At 36.4% G+C, this 11,874-nt stretch overlaps 1 protein-coding gene across 2 annotated transcripts in view; it reads left to right on the top strand.

Moving 5' to 3' along the window:
• LYST (lysosomal trafficking regulator) overlaps window positions 1-11,874 on the top strand; it is a 77,355-nt gene that overhangs the window by 22,516 nt on the left and 42,965 nt on the right. For both annotated transcript variants that reach the window (XM_053972290.1, XM_053972289.1), the window contains exons 7-15: window positions 734-895; window positions 1,522-1,678; window positions 4,662-4,888; window positions 5,620-5,686; window positions 6,487-6,596; window positions 7,625-8,048; window positions 9,115-9,259; window positions 10,036-10,209; window positions 11,622-11,779. In XM_053972290.1, the coding sequence (XP_053828265.1) occupies window positions 734-895; window positions 1,522-1,678; window positions 4,662-4,888; window positions 5,620-5,686; window positions 6,487-6,596; window positions 7,625-8,048; window positions 9,115-9,259; window positions 10,036-10,209; window positions 11,622-11,779 (1,624 nt within the window). The remainder of the gene's footprint in view (window positions 1-733; window positions 896-1,521; window positions 1,679-4,661; window positions 4,889-5,619; window positions 5,687-6,486; window positions 6,597-7,624; window positions 8,049-9,114; window positions 9,260-10,035; window positions 10,210-11,621; window positions 11,780-11,874) is intronic.

The raw sequence follows: 11,874 nt of genomic DNA, 5'->3' as shown, positions 1-11,874 counted from the left end.
CTCTTTTCAGAAAGAGTATTCAGTGGAGAATGTGTGTGAAAGGGATGCCGCAGGAAAGCTGTGTTGGCAAGATGTGACCATTATACCTAGTGACTCATGTTGTTTTTTGAGGATGGTTCAGAGCAGAGCATGGTGCTTGAGAAAGGACTACTGAAGGGCACAGATACTGAAAAGACACCTGAAAAATTGATTCCTTAGGCCTTAGAGGTGGACTAATTCAGTATTCCACAAGAAGTTGTTAATTCACAGAAGACTCCTTGACTTTTCTTTAATGTTTTAATTACTGTTTTGAATTTTACTTGGCAATTTGTTGCAAAGCAGGAGGCATTAAGTGCTGGAAAGAACTGGAAACTGGAGTTCTGTCTTAAACATTCACTGTTTTTATGATCTTGGACATGTCACACTCTGTCAGCTACTAGTAATGTGGTATAGTTTGAATGCACAGCGTAACAAACTGTTTCAAAGACGTCTATTTTTGAAACAGCACTTTCACCTGCAAATTTTAGATAGCAGCATTTTGCCAGATATTTTCGGTGTGCAGGTTCCAATGAAATCTGTCATGACATTTAGGATGAATCTTTCTTATTTCAAGAGACTGGATGAAATCTGGTGGTTTTAGATGAGAAGTCAGATTAGTGTAGGTAGAAGAAGCTCTTAAATGGAAGAGCTAAATGACTTCTGTTAGCTTGAAATAGTAACATGAATCAAAATGTTTTTCTCCCCCAAAACACAGAATACCTGTGTGGATGATATCTTACTTGAAATAAAAGAGCAGCTTGCTCATTCAAAAGTGATAGAAACTGACTTGGCAAAGCCTCTGTTTGATTCACTGCTTCGTGTTGCGTTGGGCACTTTTTCTGCTGATCTGGATCATTCTGAAGAAAAAATTGAAAAGGTATGAAACACCAGCTAAACATTCTAATTCTGAATAATGCAAGATTTTCTCAGATTTGTTCTCTGGGTTTTTTTAAACCTGATAGGAAATTTAGATGTGTTTGATTATTGTGACAGTTGAAGATGAAATCTCTGCTTCTCATACCAAAGTGGAATGCTGTTTCTTAGGGTCCCCACAATTACTGCTCAGAAATGAGTCATGCCCCAAAAAGTAGCAAGCTCACTCAACCTGATATTCTTTTTACTCTTTCATCTCACAACAGTGTGATGAACTCCTAAAGAAAGGACTTCAAGTGGGAATGTTGAGTGACCTTAGTGGTTGTAGACATCTTCACCTTTGAGTAAATGTCAAGGTGCATGCTGATGGTGATTTAGAAACAGTTCTAACGCTGTTTCCTAAAACTTTGATCAGATAGTTAGTAAGAAAAATCCCTATTTGCAGATTAAGTTTTTTACAAAAGAATTAAGTATTTTTAATGTATCTCAGGTTTCTTGGAAGTGTATGATTAATTTGTTTCTTTTCCCAGTGGGCTTGGAAAAAATAGGCATTTGGACGGTTCTAAATTATTTTCTGATCCAAAGATGTTTTTCCTGACCAATGACAGTCTATTTGGTTGTATTGTACAGCCCCATTACACTGAGAAGGAGCCTGTGTCACAGCCTGGAGAAATTTCTGAAGAAACTGAAGAATCACAGTGCTGTAGTCTTAAACTTTTTGCTGAAGAGGAAGGATATGAAGCAGATAGTGAAAGTAATCCTGATGATAGTGAAACCAAGAATGAAGGTAAATGGGAACTTTCGGAATATACAAAGCTGTCTTTGTTATAGCAAAGCTTGTTTGTCTTTTGAGATGTACCGAAACAGTGCAAGCACCTTTTAATAGATAGAAATAATTAACTTTATTTACTTCTGGTAGGATGGAGTTACAGATGAAGAGATAACAAATATTCTTACTGAGTGTTACAGAAATTGTTCTGTCTTGGTTGTTTTGGTATATGTGACTCTTGCTCTAAAGTCATGTTGCTCAAATATGTTACTGTGATCTAGAAACTCCAGAGGTATGCATCAGTAGTTTGAAAATCAGTGCTCATTTTTTTTTTCTTTAGAATTGTAACTATCTGGTGAAAATTAAATAGTGTAATTATTTTATAGAATACCAGATTGAAACGGGCCTCAAGGATCATCTGGTCCAACCTTTTTTCACAAAAGCAAGTGAAACATAAACTTTAAGGAATTTAGAGATTTTAGAGGAGCTAAGATTTTAGTTAGAGATAAGCCTTACTAGAGTTAATTAAAATAAATGAGTAGGCCTTGATGAAGTTAAGAGTTAGTAGTTAACTAATAATTGATTGCTTGTCAACACAGTGTTTAGTTAGCTGGGTTTATAAGAATATAGAAACTGACAAATAGCTTTTAGGAACATAAGACAATTGTGGGCCTCCTCTGTTCTGAAACCAACTGAAGACAGGGAATGGGATTTCTACCAAGAGTTCATTTGTCATATTTGCATTGAAAAGGTAGAAAGGTCAGAATGAGGAAGACTTCCTTTACTTCCTCATTTTGGGACCCCTCCCCATGAAAGGGACCACTGACCCATTTCAAGGAACAAACTACGCATGCTTAATAGCTTTTGAAATGATTAGCATACGAAGCGAGGAATGGGATGTACCAAAATGATGAATATGTATTTGTATTTTGGGTATTCAATACTTGTGTGGATAAAAGGACTCTGTAATCATTTGAAAGGCGTGGTGTGCATTTGGGAGCTATCCCGCATGCTGCCCAGCGTCGCAATAAACATACACTTTCTAACTTTAAACTGTTAAGAGAGTTTTTGTCCATCACAGTTGGATATTGGTGCTAGATCAATATCCATGTTTCTTTAATAAATCACAAGATCTAGACAAGATAGCGTGGCACCTTGTTCATCTGAATATAAAGTACCCAATGTACCATTTCTGTGGGGAGACTTATTCCAATGTCGGATTTCTCATTAGGGAAAACTTTCCTGTTACCCTTTGCTTTGTCCATGTGACTTCTTGTAAAAAAGGAGTCTACCTTCTTTGTAGACACCTTTTAAATGGTGATAAGATGTCATCTAAGCTGCCTTTTCTCAAGGCTGAGCAAGCCCAGTTCTCTCAACCTTTCCTCCTGTCTTTTTTGTGTAGTGGGGAAAAAAACACAGTGTTCCAGGTGTGGCCTGACAAGCACTGAATAGAGTGGGATAAAGGCTTTTTTGTTCCTGTTGATGCAGCCCAGCGTTCCAATTGGCTTTCTTTGCCACAGCAACACACATTCACTCATGCTGAGCTCACTGGCTACTGGGACCCCAGCTCTCCAGGCAGGCAGATCCCAGTCTGTGCTGCACTCCTGGATTCTGTTTTCCCACATGCAGATATTATGTTTGTCCTTGCTGAACTTCATAATGTTCTTGTTAGCCCACTCTTACAGCCTATCCAGATTTTCCTGCAGAGTGGCTCTCCCTTCCCAAGTGTCCACTTCCCCACTCAGTTTGGTATCATTGGCAAACTCCATCAGGGTGGATTGATCCCATCACCCAGATCACTCATGAAGATATTGAACACCATTGGGCCCAATATCAACCCCTGGGGACCCCATTGGTGGCAGTGTCCAGTTTAAAAAGGATTTACCACCCCCCCTCTGGGTGCAGCCAGGCAGTCAGTGCCAACCCACTGCACAGACCCCTTGTCTCCATCCTAATGCATCCATTTCTCTGGGAGGAGCCTGTGGGAAACTTTGGAAAGCCTTGGAGAAATTCAGGTAGACATCCACTGCTCATTCCATATCAACCCAGCAGGTTTCTCGCTTGTGGAAGGTGATCAGGTTTGTCAAGCAGTATTTGGCTTTTCCCAATCACATGCTTAATTTGACTTGATAGCCTCCTTGTTATACAACATATCTCATTATTCTAATCAATTGATGTGCACATATCTTGCTGTATTCTGTTTGTGTAATTAATTTCAAACATGAACTTACTTTAATTTTTTCCTTTGTGCTGAGCACACCTGGGTGCTTATGTTCTGGTATGAGATCAGCATGAACAGCAACAGCCTTTAATAGAACTGCATCAAACTGCTGCTGTTTATCTGCGAGACTAGGCTTTATCAATAGATTCTTAATATTTTAAAAGATTTCTGACTTTAAAAATGAAGAATCTGAAAAACTTCCATGATACATATGCATGTAATGTATGTCTGTACCAAATAATTTTAAGTAATGTATTTTAAAGTCTCTCCAAAATGTAATGGGGAGGTTTACATGTTTGAGTTTTTTTCCTTGATTGTCATGCAGATATTCTGTCATGAGTATTTTCAGAGTTAAATAACAAATTGCTTCATCTAGCCTTTTAATATAAATTTATTTAAATTTGTCTCATTTCTTGGAAGGCTCAAAGTTTGTAATAGAAGCCTGGGGCTCTGTTACAATGATTTTAATGTTATGCTTCATGAACTGCGTATTTTGCCATTACTGTGTGTGTCCAATTCCCAGGAAATGAAGCCAGATAGTTTAAGAGCATGTAATGGGAGAAATTGCATCCTTGCTCTTCTGTGTTAACAGGAAAATAGAAAAATTTGAAGTGGAAAATAAAATTATGGTAATTTCTGAAAATTGCTTATAACCTAGTGACTATTTTTGGTTTGTACTTATGAGAAGGTTGGAGATAAGTCCTTGGATGTTCTGCTTAAATCATGCAAAATGCATTCAGCTGAGTAAGTTTCAGTAAGACACATGTGGTTTCTTTTTAGGAGCAGACACAAAGGTGGAACCAGGATGTACTGGTGCTTCAGGTTATTTTAATGGCCTTGCCGAAAACATCAGTCAAGGAGAATTAATGTATCCTGAAATCTGCATGTTAGAATTAAACTTGCTCTCAGCTGGTAATGCAAGTTTAGATGTGCTTGCTCATGTATTCCAAAGCTGCCTGAATATCATCAATCAGAAGGAAAGAAATGCCACTGTCCTTATAGAACAGGTAAAAATGTTATTTACAGAGGCAACAGTTTAGCAGTTGTGTATCTTTAATTTTATCATACCTAGTAATGATCTTGAAAATTCTCACTTTTTATGGGATTTGATAAGATGTGAAACAGTGTAAATGACCAATATTGTCAATAGCATTGCATTTAAGTTACCAGGAGCTAAGTAATTTATTAAAAGGTATTTGTCCTACAAAGCTTTTGAGTTTTGCAGGTGTTGTTTTTTATCAAGACTGTTCAATGTCTACAGATAGATTTGATCATTGTGAAGGTCTTAAGGAAAAAAGAGCAGATATCTGCTTGTATGTGTGTATATGTGAGCATTCTAAACTTTTTATTGAATATGTACTCTTAGAAACTGTGAATCATGTACCTGAAAAATATTCCATGCTTTTTTTTTCATAACTATGTATTAGAAGTTAGTTATGCAAATGGTCATGCCCACATGATCCTTTGGAGTTTCTTTCAGTTACCTTTTTTAACATCTGAATTGAGTATCCTTCCTGTGAAAGATAATGATTTGAAATCAAAGTCTCTCTTCTGCAACTGGACCGTACAGAACACGAAAGATTGTTCATTGGCAAATATAAAAACAGTCCATAATTTCAAATAATCTAAATTATCATTAAAATCAATAGTAGGCAGGAATAGATTAGAAGAATTTTTCTTAGTTCTTTGAGCTGGGGTATATTCTTCAGATATTCATTTTACCTATTCTTTTCAACAGGGAGCTGTTAAACACCTTTTGGGGGGATTTCTGAATATATTGACACAGACAGAATCTCATTTTCATGGTGAGTTAAAGGTCCAAGTAACTTAAATATTGATTTTTAAAATCCAATGTATACACAGTCAAGCAGCACAAATGCAACATTGACAAAGGAAATTCATTGGCGTGTGAATTTATGCAGCTGCTTTTTTAACTTGTAAGAAACTTCAGTGTAAATATAGGGTTATTTCTGAGCTAGTGGAAGTAAGCTAAAGAAATACTGGCAGATGTGAAAATTATAGTTGAAACCATAAACACTAGTGTGACAGTGTTAAACATTTCTTGGAAAAAATAGCAGCTGATGAATTGTCATTCCCATCACAATGTAAGTCTGTATTTGCAATTTCTTTGTAATCCAGATGTTGATGATTCCTTTAGTTTTATTTCTAACTGGAAAGCAGCTTGCTAACCTAAGAAGGTGGAATCAGATTAAATGCTTGCCCTAAGGTAGATTCATGTAATGAGGGTGCTTCACAACAGGAGATGATGTAAACCCATTCCCAGGACTTGGATCCATGGTGGTTTTGTGTGGAGAGCCTTTGCTAGGCAGGTGCTTGGTTCTCAGACTTTCACTCCATTTTGCAAACCTGGGACAAAATTTAACATAGCACTGCTTGATTCAGTGAAATTTTGAATGATGGTGTCAGGAGGTACTGTTGGATCTCTTTGGAATTAATGTTGTAATCGTTATTACTTCCTTAATTTGAATTGGTTTTGGAAAACACTTCAAATTCCAAATTATTCTTTCCTCATAACAGTATAGAATATGAGTTTTTAAAGTGTAAAAAATCTGTTTACACAATATTATTGTCTCCTTATTTTTAGCATGTCAGGTGGTGCTAGTAGATCTGCTAGTTTCCTTGATGAGTTCACAGACTTGTTCAGAAGAGCTAACTCTTCTTCTGAGGATATTTTTGGAGAAGACACCTTGTACGGTAGGTATGGAGTAGCACATAGCAAAATTCAGAGGTCTGATGAGAAAAAACAAGCAAAAAGAAAATCCTTTTTTGTCCAAGAATTTTGGGAAATAAGGAGATGCACAGCAATATTTGAAGTGATCAGAGCAAATAAAATTTGGCTGTAGAAACAGTTCCTTCTCAAAACTGGAAAAGGAAATAGGAGATGAGAAGCAGAAGGGTTTTGAAGGGTGTGTTGGCCCTGGGAACTCTTCAGCACAAGAAACCAAGAATCCTTTCAAGGAGACTGACATTGTGGTTATGGATGACAGAACAATAATACTTTAAAATTGAAAGCAATTCCTTTAAAGTTACAAGGCAACTCACTATTTTGAGAATTCTTTAACAGCAGGAATTACTTTCAAAAGTGTTCTAAGTTGGTTGGTGTGATGCTGGAATCTGCTGCTTGTGTGGGATATACTGCTGAAGTAACTCTGGTTTCTGAGAGTCTGTAGAAAAATACAAGTGGAAGAACATTTTTAAAATTACTGTATAGTGTGAAATACCAAACCAAACAAAGAGTCACAAGTCAATTTTTCAGAGATAGCTTGTAATTATCAGCCAAGTAATAAGAGATACTTTTTAGCTTATGGGCTCAGCTAGTTTTGTTACTGGTTATGCAATAACAAAGTTATGGCCTGTGTGTGGCTTCTTAAGCAGCCTCAAAGCACAGGGTAAAAGGTGCTGTCTTTTTATGCACATAACAGGCATGAGATAAGATTGTGCAATGACCACCTGCTGCATTTCAGCTGATTCCTAAGCATGGTAACCTGAAGTCTGATCTGCCCAGACTAAATCCCCAAAGCTATGTTGGGCCACAGTCTGTTGAAGTTGCTACCTGATGCTTTGCCAATGTATGTAGGTTTGGATATACAAGCTGACTTCTCTTGGAAAAACATGAATCCAAGTTTAAATGAGGAGTAGGTTTCTATTTAGTCACATGATGCTTGACTACATGGTGTAAACAGTTCCTTTTTTTTCTCATTTATTTGTTTTATTTCTTCTAGGAGGTACTACTCAAGGGTGTATTGAAGATTGTAGACACTAATATTTATATGAATCCATTACAGTACCTTGCCTTTCCTTTGCTGAATGGCACAAATTTGAGTAGCAGTTCCTCACAAAAATGCTCTGGCGCTTCCAACAATAAAAATGCTGGACTACTAAAAAGAGCAAAATTGTCACAGAGTAAGAAAGAGGCAGATGGTGAAAATTTGAGTCACCAGCTACTTTCTTCTTGGCATGTAGCCCCAATTCACTTGCCTTTAGTTGGGCAAAACTGTTGGCCACACATGTCCGATGGCTTCAGTTTCTCACTGTGGTTTCGTCTGGACTATGCTCATGAAGCAGAAAATTCAGCAGAAAAGGGGAAAAAAGTCAAGAGGAGAAGCAGACTCATAGCTGTAAGAGAGAACAGTTTTAACAGCACAGGTGAGGATATAGTATTTTGTTTTTACTTAGGTAGCACTGAAGGATTCTGGTTACAAATATTCCAATCTATGTACTATATACAAAAGTTTGAAATTTTATGATCAATATTGAACAGCAGTAGTAGTATTTCTGATTTTTTTCATGACTACTGTACCAAATACACAACATTTCCAACCCTAGTTCTTGAATTAAGATTAATGCCTGCTTCCTTAGAAATGTAGTATTCTCATTGAATTTGTAACTTCAGTAACATTTATGCTACTTCATGTTATGATGAAAATAATAAATGCTGCAGCTGTGGTTATGGAAAAAAACTGCTCAAGTTTATTTAATTTCATGTATTGATGATCAAGTTTCAGGCTGATTCAGTAGAACTCCTAACTTTCCTTGTGTGTGCAACATGTAAATACCATTAGCTGTAAAATAACTTTCTGTTTATACTTTTGTAAGGACTCAACTGCTCTCAAACTGTTCTAAGCAGAATATTTTGGATTATAATTCATAAAGGGAAAATTCCTTATTTAAAATGTATCCCATTCACAACACTTGGAATACCTTTATTCTCTTTTCCTTCTTTTTGTATTTAAATAGAAGGAGGGAAAATCCAACTCTGAACCTTGGAACTCACTAGAGTTGCTTTTGTTAGGCCTGTGCTTTTGCTTGGTAAAGTAAAAATACTGATTATGCTTAAAGGGTATGATGATTTGTGAAGAAAATTCTGAAGATTTCTTGGTGCACACTGATAGTTCAACATAGGAATGTAATATGATATGTCAAAAACATCATTGATAGAGTGTATTCAGCTCAGTGGATGTATTTATTACAAACAGAAACATATAAAGTACTGAGTTAGTGTTATGTTACTCTGTTTCTGTTTGAGACCTAGGTTTCTAAAGAGAATCATACTTACTATTCAACCCACTTAAAAAAACCAAACCAAACCACCTCAACCAAACAAAAACCAATTCTATGCAGTACCTGAATGGTTTCTTTTCACACTTGATACATGCTGCAAAAGGCATTGTTGTTGTATTATATAGTAATTGCAATATGTTTATATTTCTAGAAGAAGCAAAGTCTATAGGAATGGAATATGTAAGCCTTGGAGACAAACTTGTTGAAGACGGCTGTATTCACATAATTTCACTGGGTTCCAAGGCTCTGATGATACAAGTTTGGGCAGACTTGAACACTGGAGCATTCATATTTTGGTATGGTGTATTAGTCCAGAAGCAGTCCTGTGGACATATTGTATTGTTACCTCTAGTAGCAACTTGCATAGAATACTGGTGGAGAGTAGAGAAATTTATATAGTACAGACATCTTGCACTCTGATGGGGCAACATCAAGTAAGTGTATTAGATACAGATCTGTAGGTTTATCAGCTTCAGCTGTTAAGCTCTGGTCTTTGCATGTTTCATGTAGCCAATTCTAAATAACTGCCCACAAGTAGCAATTCAAGTTCTAATGAAATGACACAATAAATGTGAGAAGGTGGAAAAGATTTTTGCAGCTGTAGGTTATCACACCTCAGCTGTGAAAATTGCTGCTATGTAATACTTACTTGGATAGTCTTGGTTTTAATCTTTTGAGCACATTTTAGCGCTAATTTAGTTCTCATAAATAATGCTTAAGTATCCTTGAAATGTGTCTAAAACTGCAATTTTAGAACACTTTATTTCAGTGTTCAAAGCACCTGCATTTTTTCAGTAAATTGAATTCAACTTTTCTCTAAAATAGAGATATTTTTATCTTAAATGTAAGCAGATTTATGCCTACAAGTTAAATAACAAAGGTGAAAGTGTTGTGATGATTTCCCTACCTTATGTTGAGTATTCTAAAAATAGAACTGTAATAAAAAAAATTACCTGTCAAACTTAAGGAACACAATCTCAAACTAACTGAGGCCAAAATGTGCAGATTTGGGGCTTAAAATGCAAATATGAAAACACATGCCCTCATTTTTTCTTTTCTGATGTTTACATAGTATGTGCATGGATCCAAATGACGAGATGAAAGCTGGTCTGCTGGCACAGGCTGAATCTCCGGGGAATATTTTCCTTGTGGGCAGGTGGCAGCATTTGGCATTAAAATACCTGCAGAAGCCAGAAGGCAAAAAAAATTTCCGTGGAAAGCTGTTGCTCTGGGTTTCTGGTCAGAGGTAAGGAACACATTAGTTGTACCTAGACATTTATCTTATTTTAAAGATATTTTCTGATAAGAAAACACTGCAATATTTTGGTGCAAGCTGAAGTTAAGGTCAAGTAGTCTTCTAGGAGGATAGGAGAGGAGTATGTTACACTGTTAGGAATTCTTTAGAATATTACAGATATCCAGAATATTCATGGATTACTTTGAGAATTGTCAGTTTATACCATGGACCAGTGCAGACATCAATGTTTTTCTTCATCACAAATGAAGAAAGAGGCGAGTGCTACAAGATTTTGAGTAAGATCCAAAATAAGCTATGGCATGAAGTTAGCAGTAGGCATAATGTATCTGGTTGAATCCAAATTGAGGAGGTGTAGATCAGGTACTGGCAATACTTTTGGAAGTAGAAATTAAGAGGAGTAGGAGAAAAGGCAGTCACTTTGTTCCACTGAGAAGAATGAATAGGGAAGAAGTTTTAAAAAAATATTTCAGACAAGAACTGCTGGTGAGTAGTACTTCCACTGCAAAGTTAAGGTCTATGCTCCTAAATGAGGTACCTGATACTAAATTGAGTGGGCCTGTGCCTGCATGAATTATTCACTGATTGGAGAAATAGGAATTTATTAAATATCACAGTCTTCACCCTTTCTTCCTAAAGTCCAATCTGTGAAAGCTATGTTAAGTCTGTTAATGCTGGTATTCAGTAAAGTCCAAATATGGAGATATAGGGGAAAGCTAAAAATACTACAATGTTCTCCCCAAGTGTAGTTGTTAAGGCTTCTCTATATATAGATTTAGTTGCTAGTTTGCTAATAGTTAGACTCTTTCAGGAAGCTTTGAGTGACCTTTACAGTCCAATCAGTCTGTTTATGTAAAGGCACATAAAACTAATTGGATGCTTTCTGAAAGCATCAGGCTTATTGCCTGTGGCTGTGCAGCACGCCAGTTCTGACAATGTTTCCTGATCCAAGTAAATCCTCAACATGGTGTTTTCCAGCATTAGGGAACCACAGTTTTCATGATGTGCATTAGCATGCTCAAAGGACTTTGCCTTGTTAGGAATAGTAGAAATGATTGAAAAATTGTGCTGTTTTAGAAGTCTGTATAGTGTTACATACCATTCATTTCCTCTTTGAGGTCAGAGGAAAGAAGGAAGGAATTTCAGAGCTAGGAAAACTTGATTTTGCAGCAACCCTAGCAACCCTAGCTGGGACTCTATTCATCTACTGGAATGCATATATCTTATGTTACTGAGTTTTAAGGTGCCTGAAAGTTGAAGACTTCAGTAATTTATTGTTGATGACAGCATGGCTTCTCACCTACTGAATATTAAAATTAATTTTAAACCCAAGATGAATATCTTGGATAGCAATTTTGATTGGTTCTTAATATTTAAACTTGTTTGTTTATATGTATTTTTAGGCAATGTGAGATTAATTTAGATTTTGCACTACCAAGGAAAACGAGCTTATCTGACAGTAACAAAACATTTTGCATGATTGGCCATTGCACATCATCTCAAGAAGATCTGCTTCGATTGTCGGGTAGATGGGATCTTGGAAATCTGCTTCTATTTAATGGTATTTTTGTATGCTTTTTTCTTGAATAAGTGCTCATTTCCACTTTCCCCTCCAAAATCAATGGCTTATTTTAATGTCTTTTTTAATGTGCAAAG

This window comes from Vidua macroura, chromosome 3, assembly GCF_024509145.1.
Source record: "Vidua macroura isolate BioBank_ID:100142 chromosome 3, ASM2450914v1, whole genome shotgun sequence".
Classification (NCBI taxonomy): Eukaryota; Metazoa; Chordata; class Aves; order Passeriformes; family Viduidae; genus Vidua; species Vidua macroura.
The sequence above is the reverse complement of the archived record's forward strand: the minus strand, read 5'-3'. Positions and strand labels throughout refer to the sequence as shown.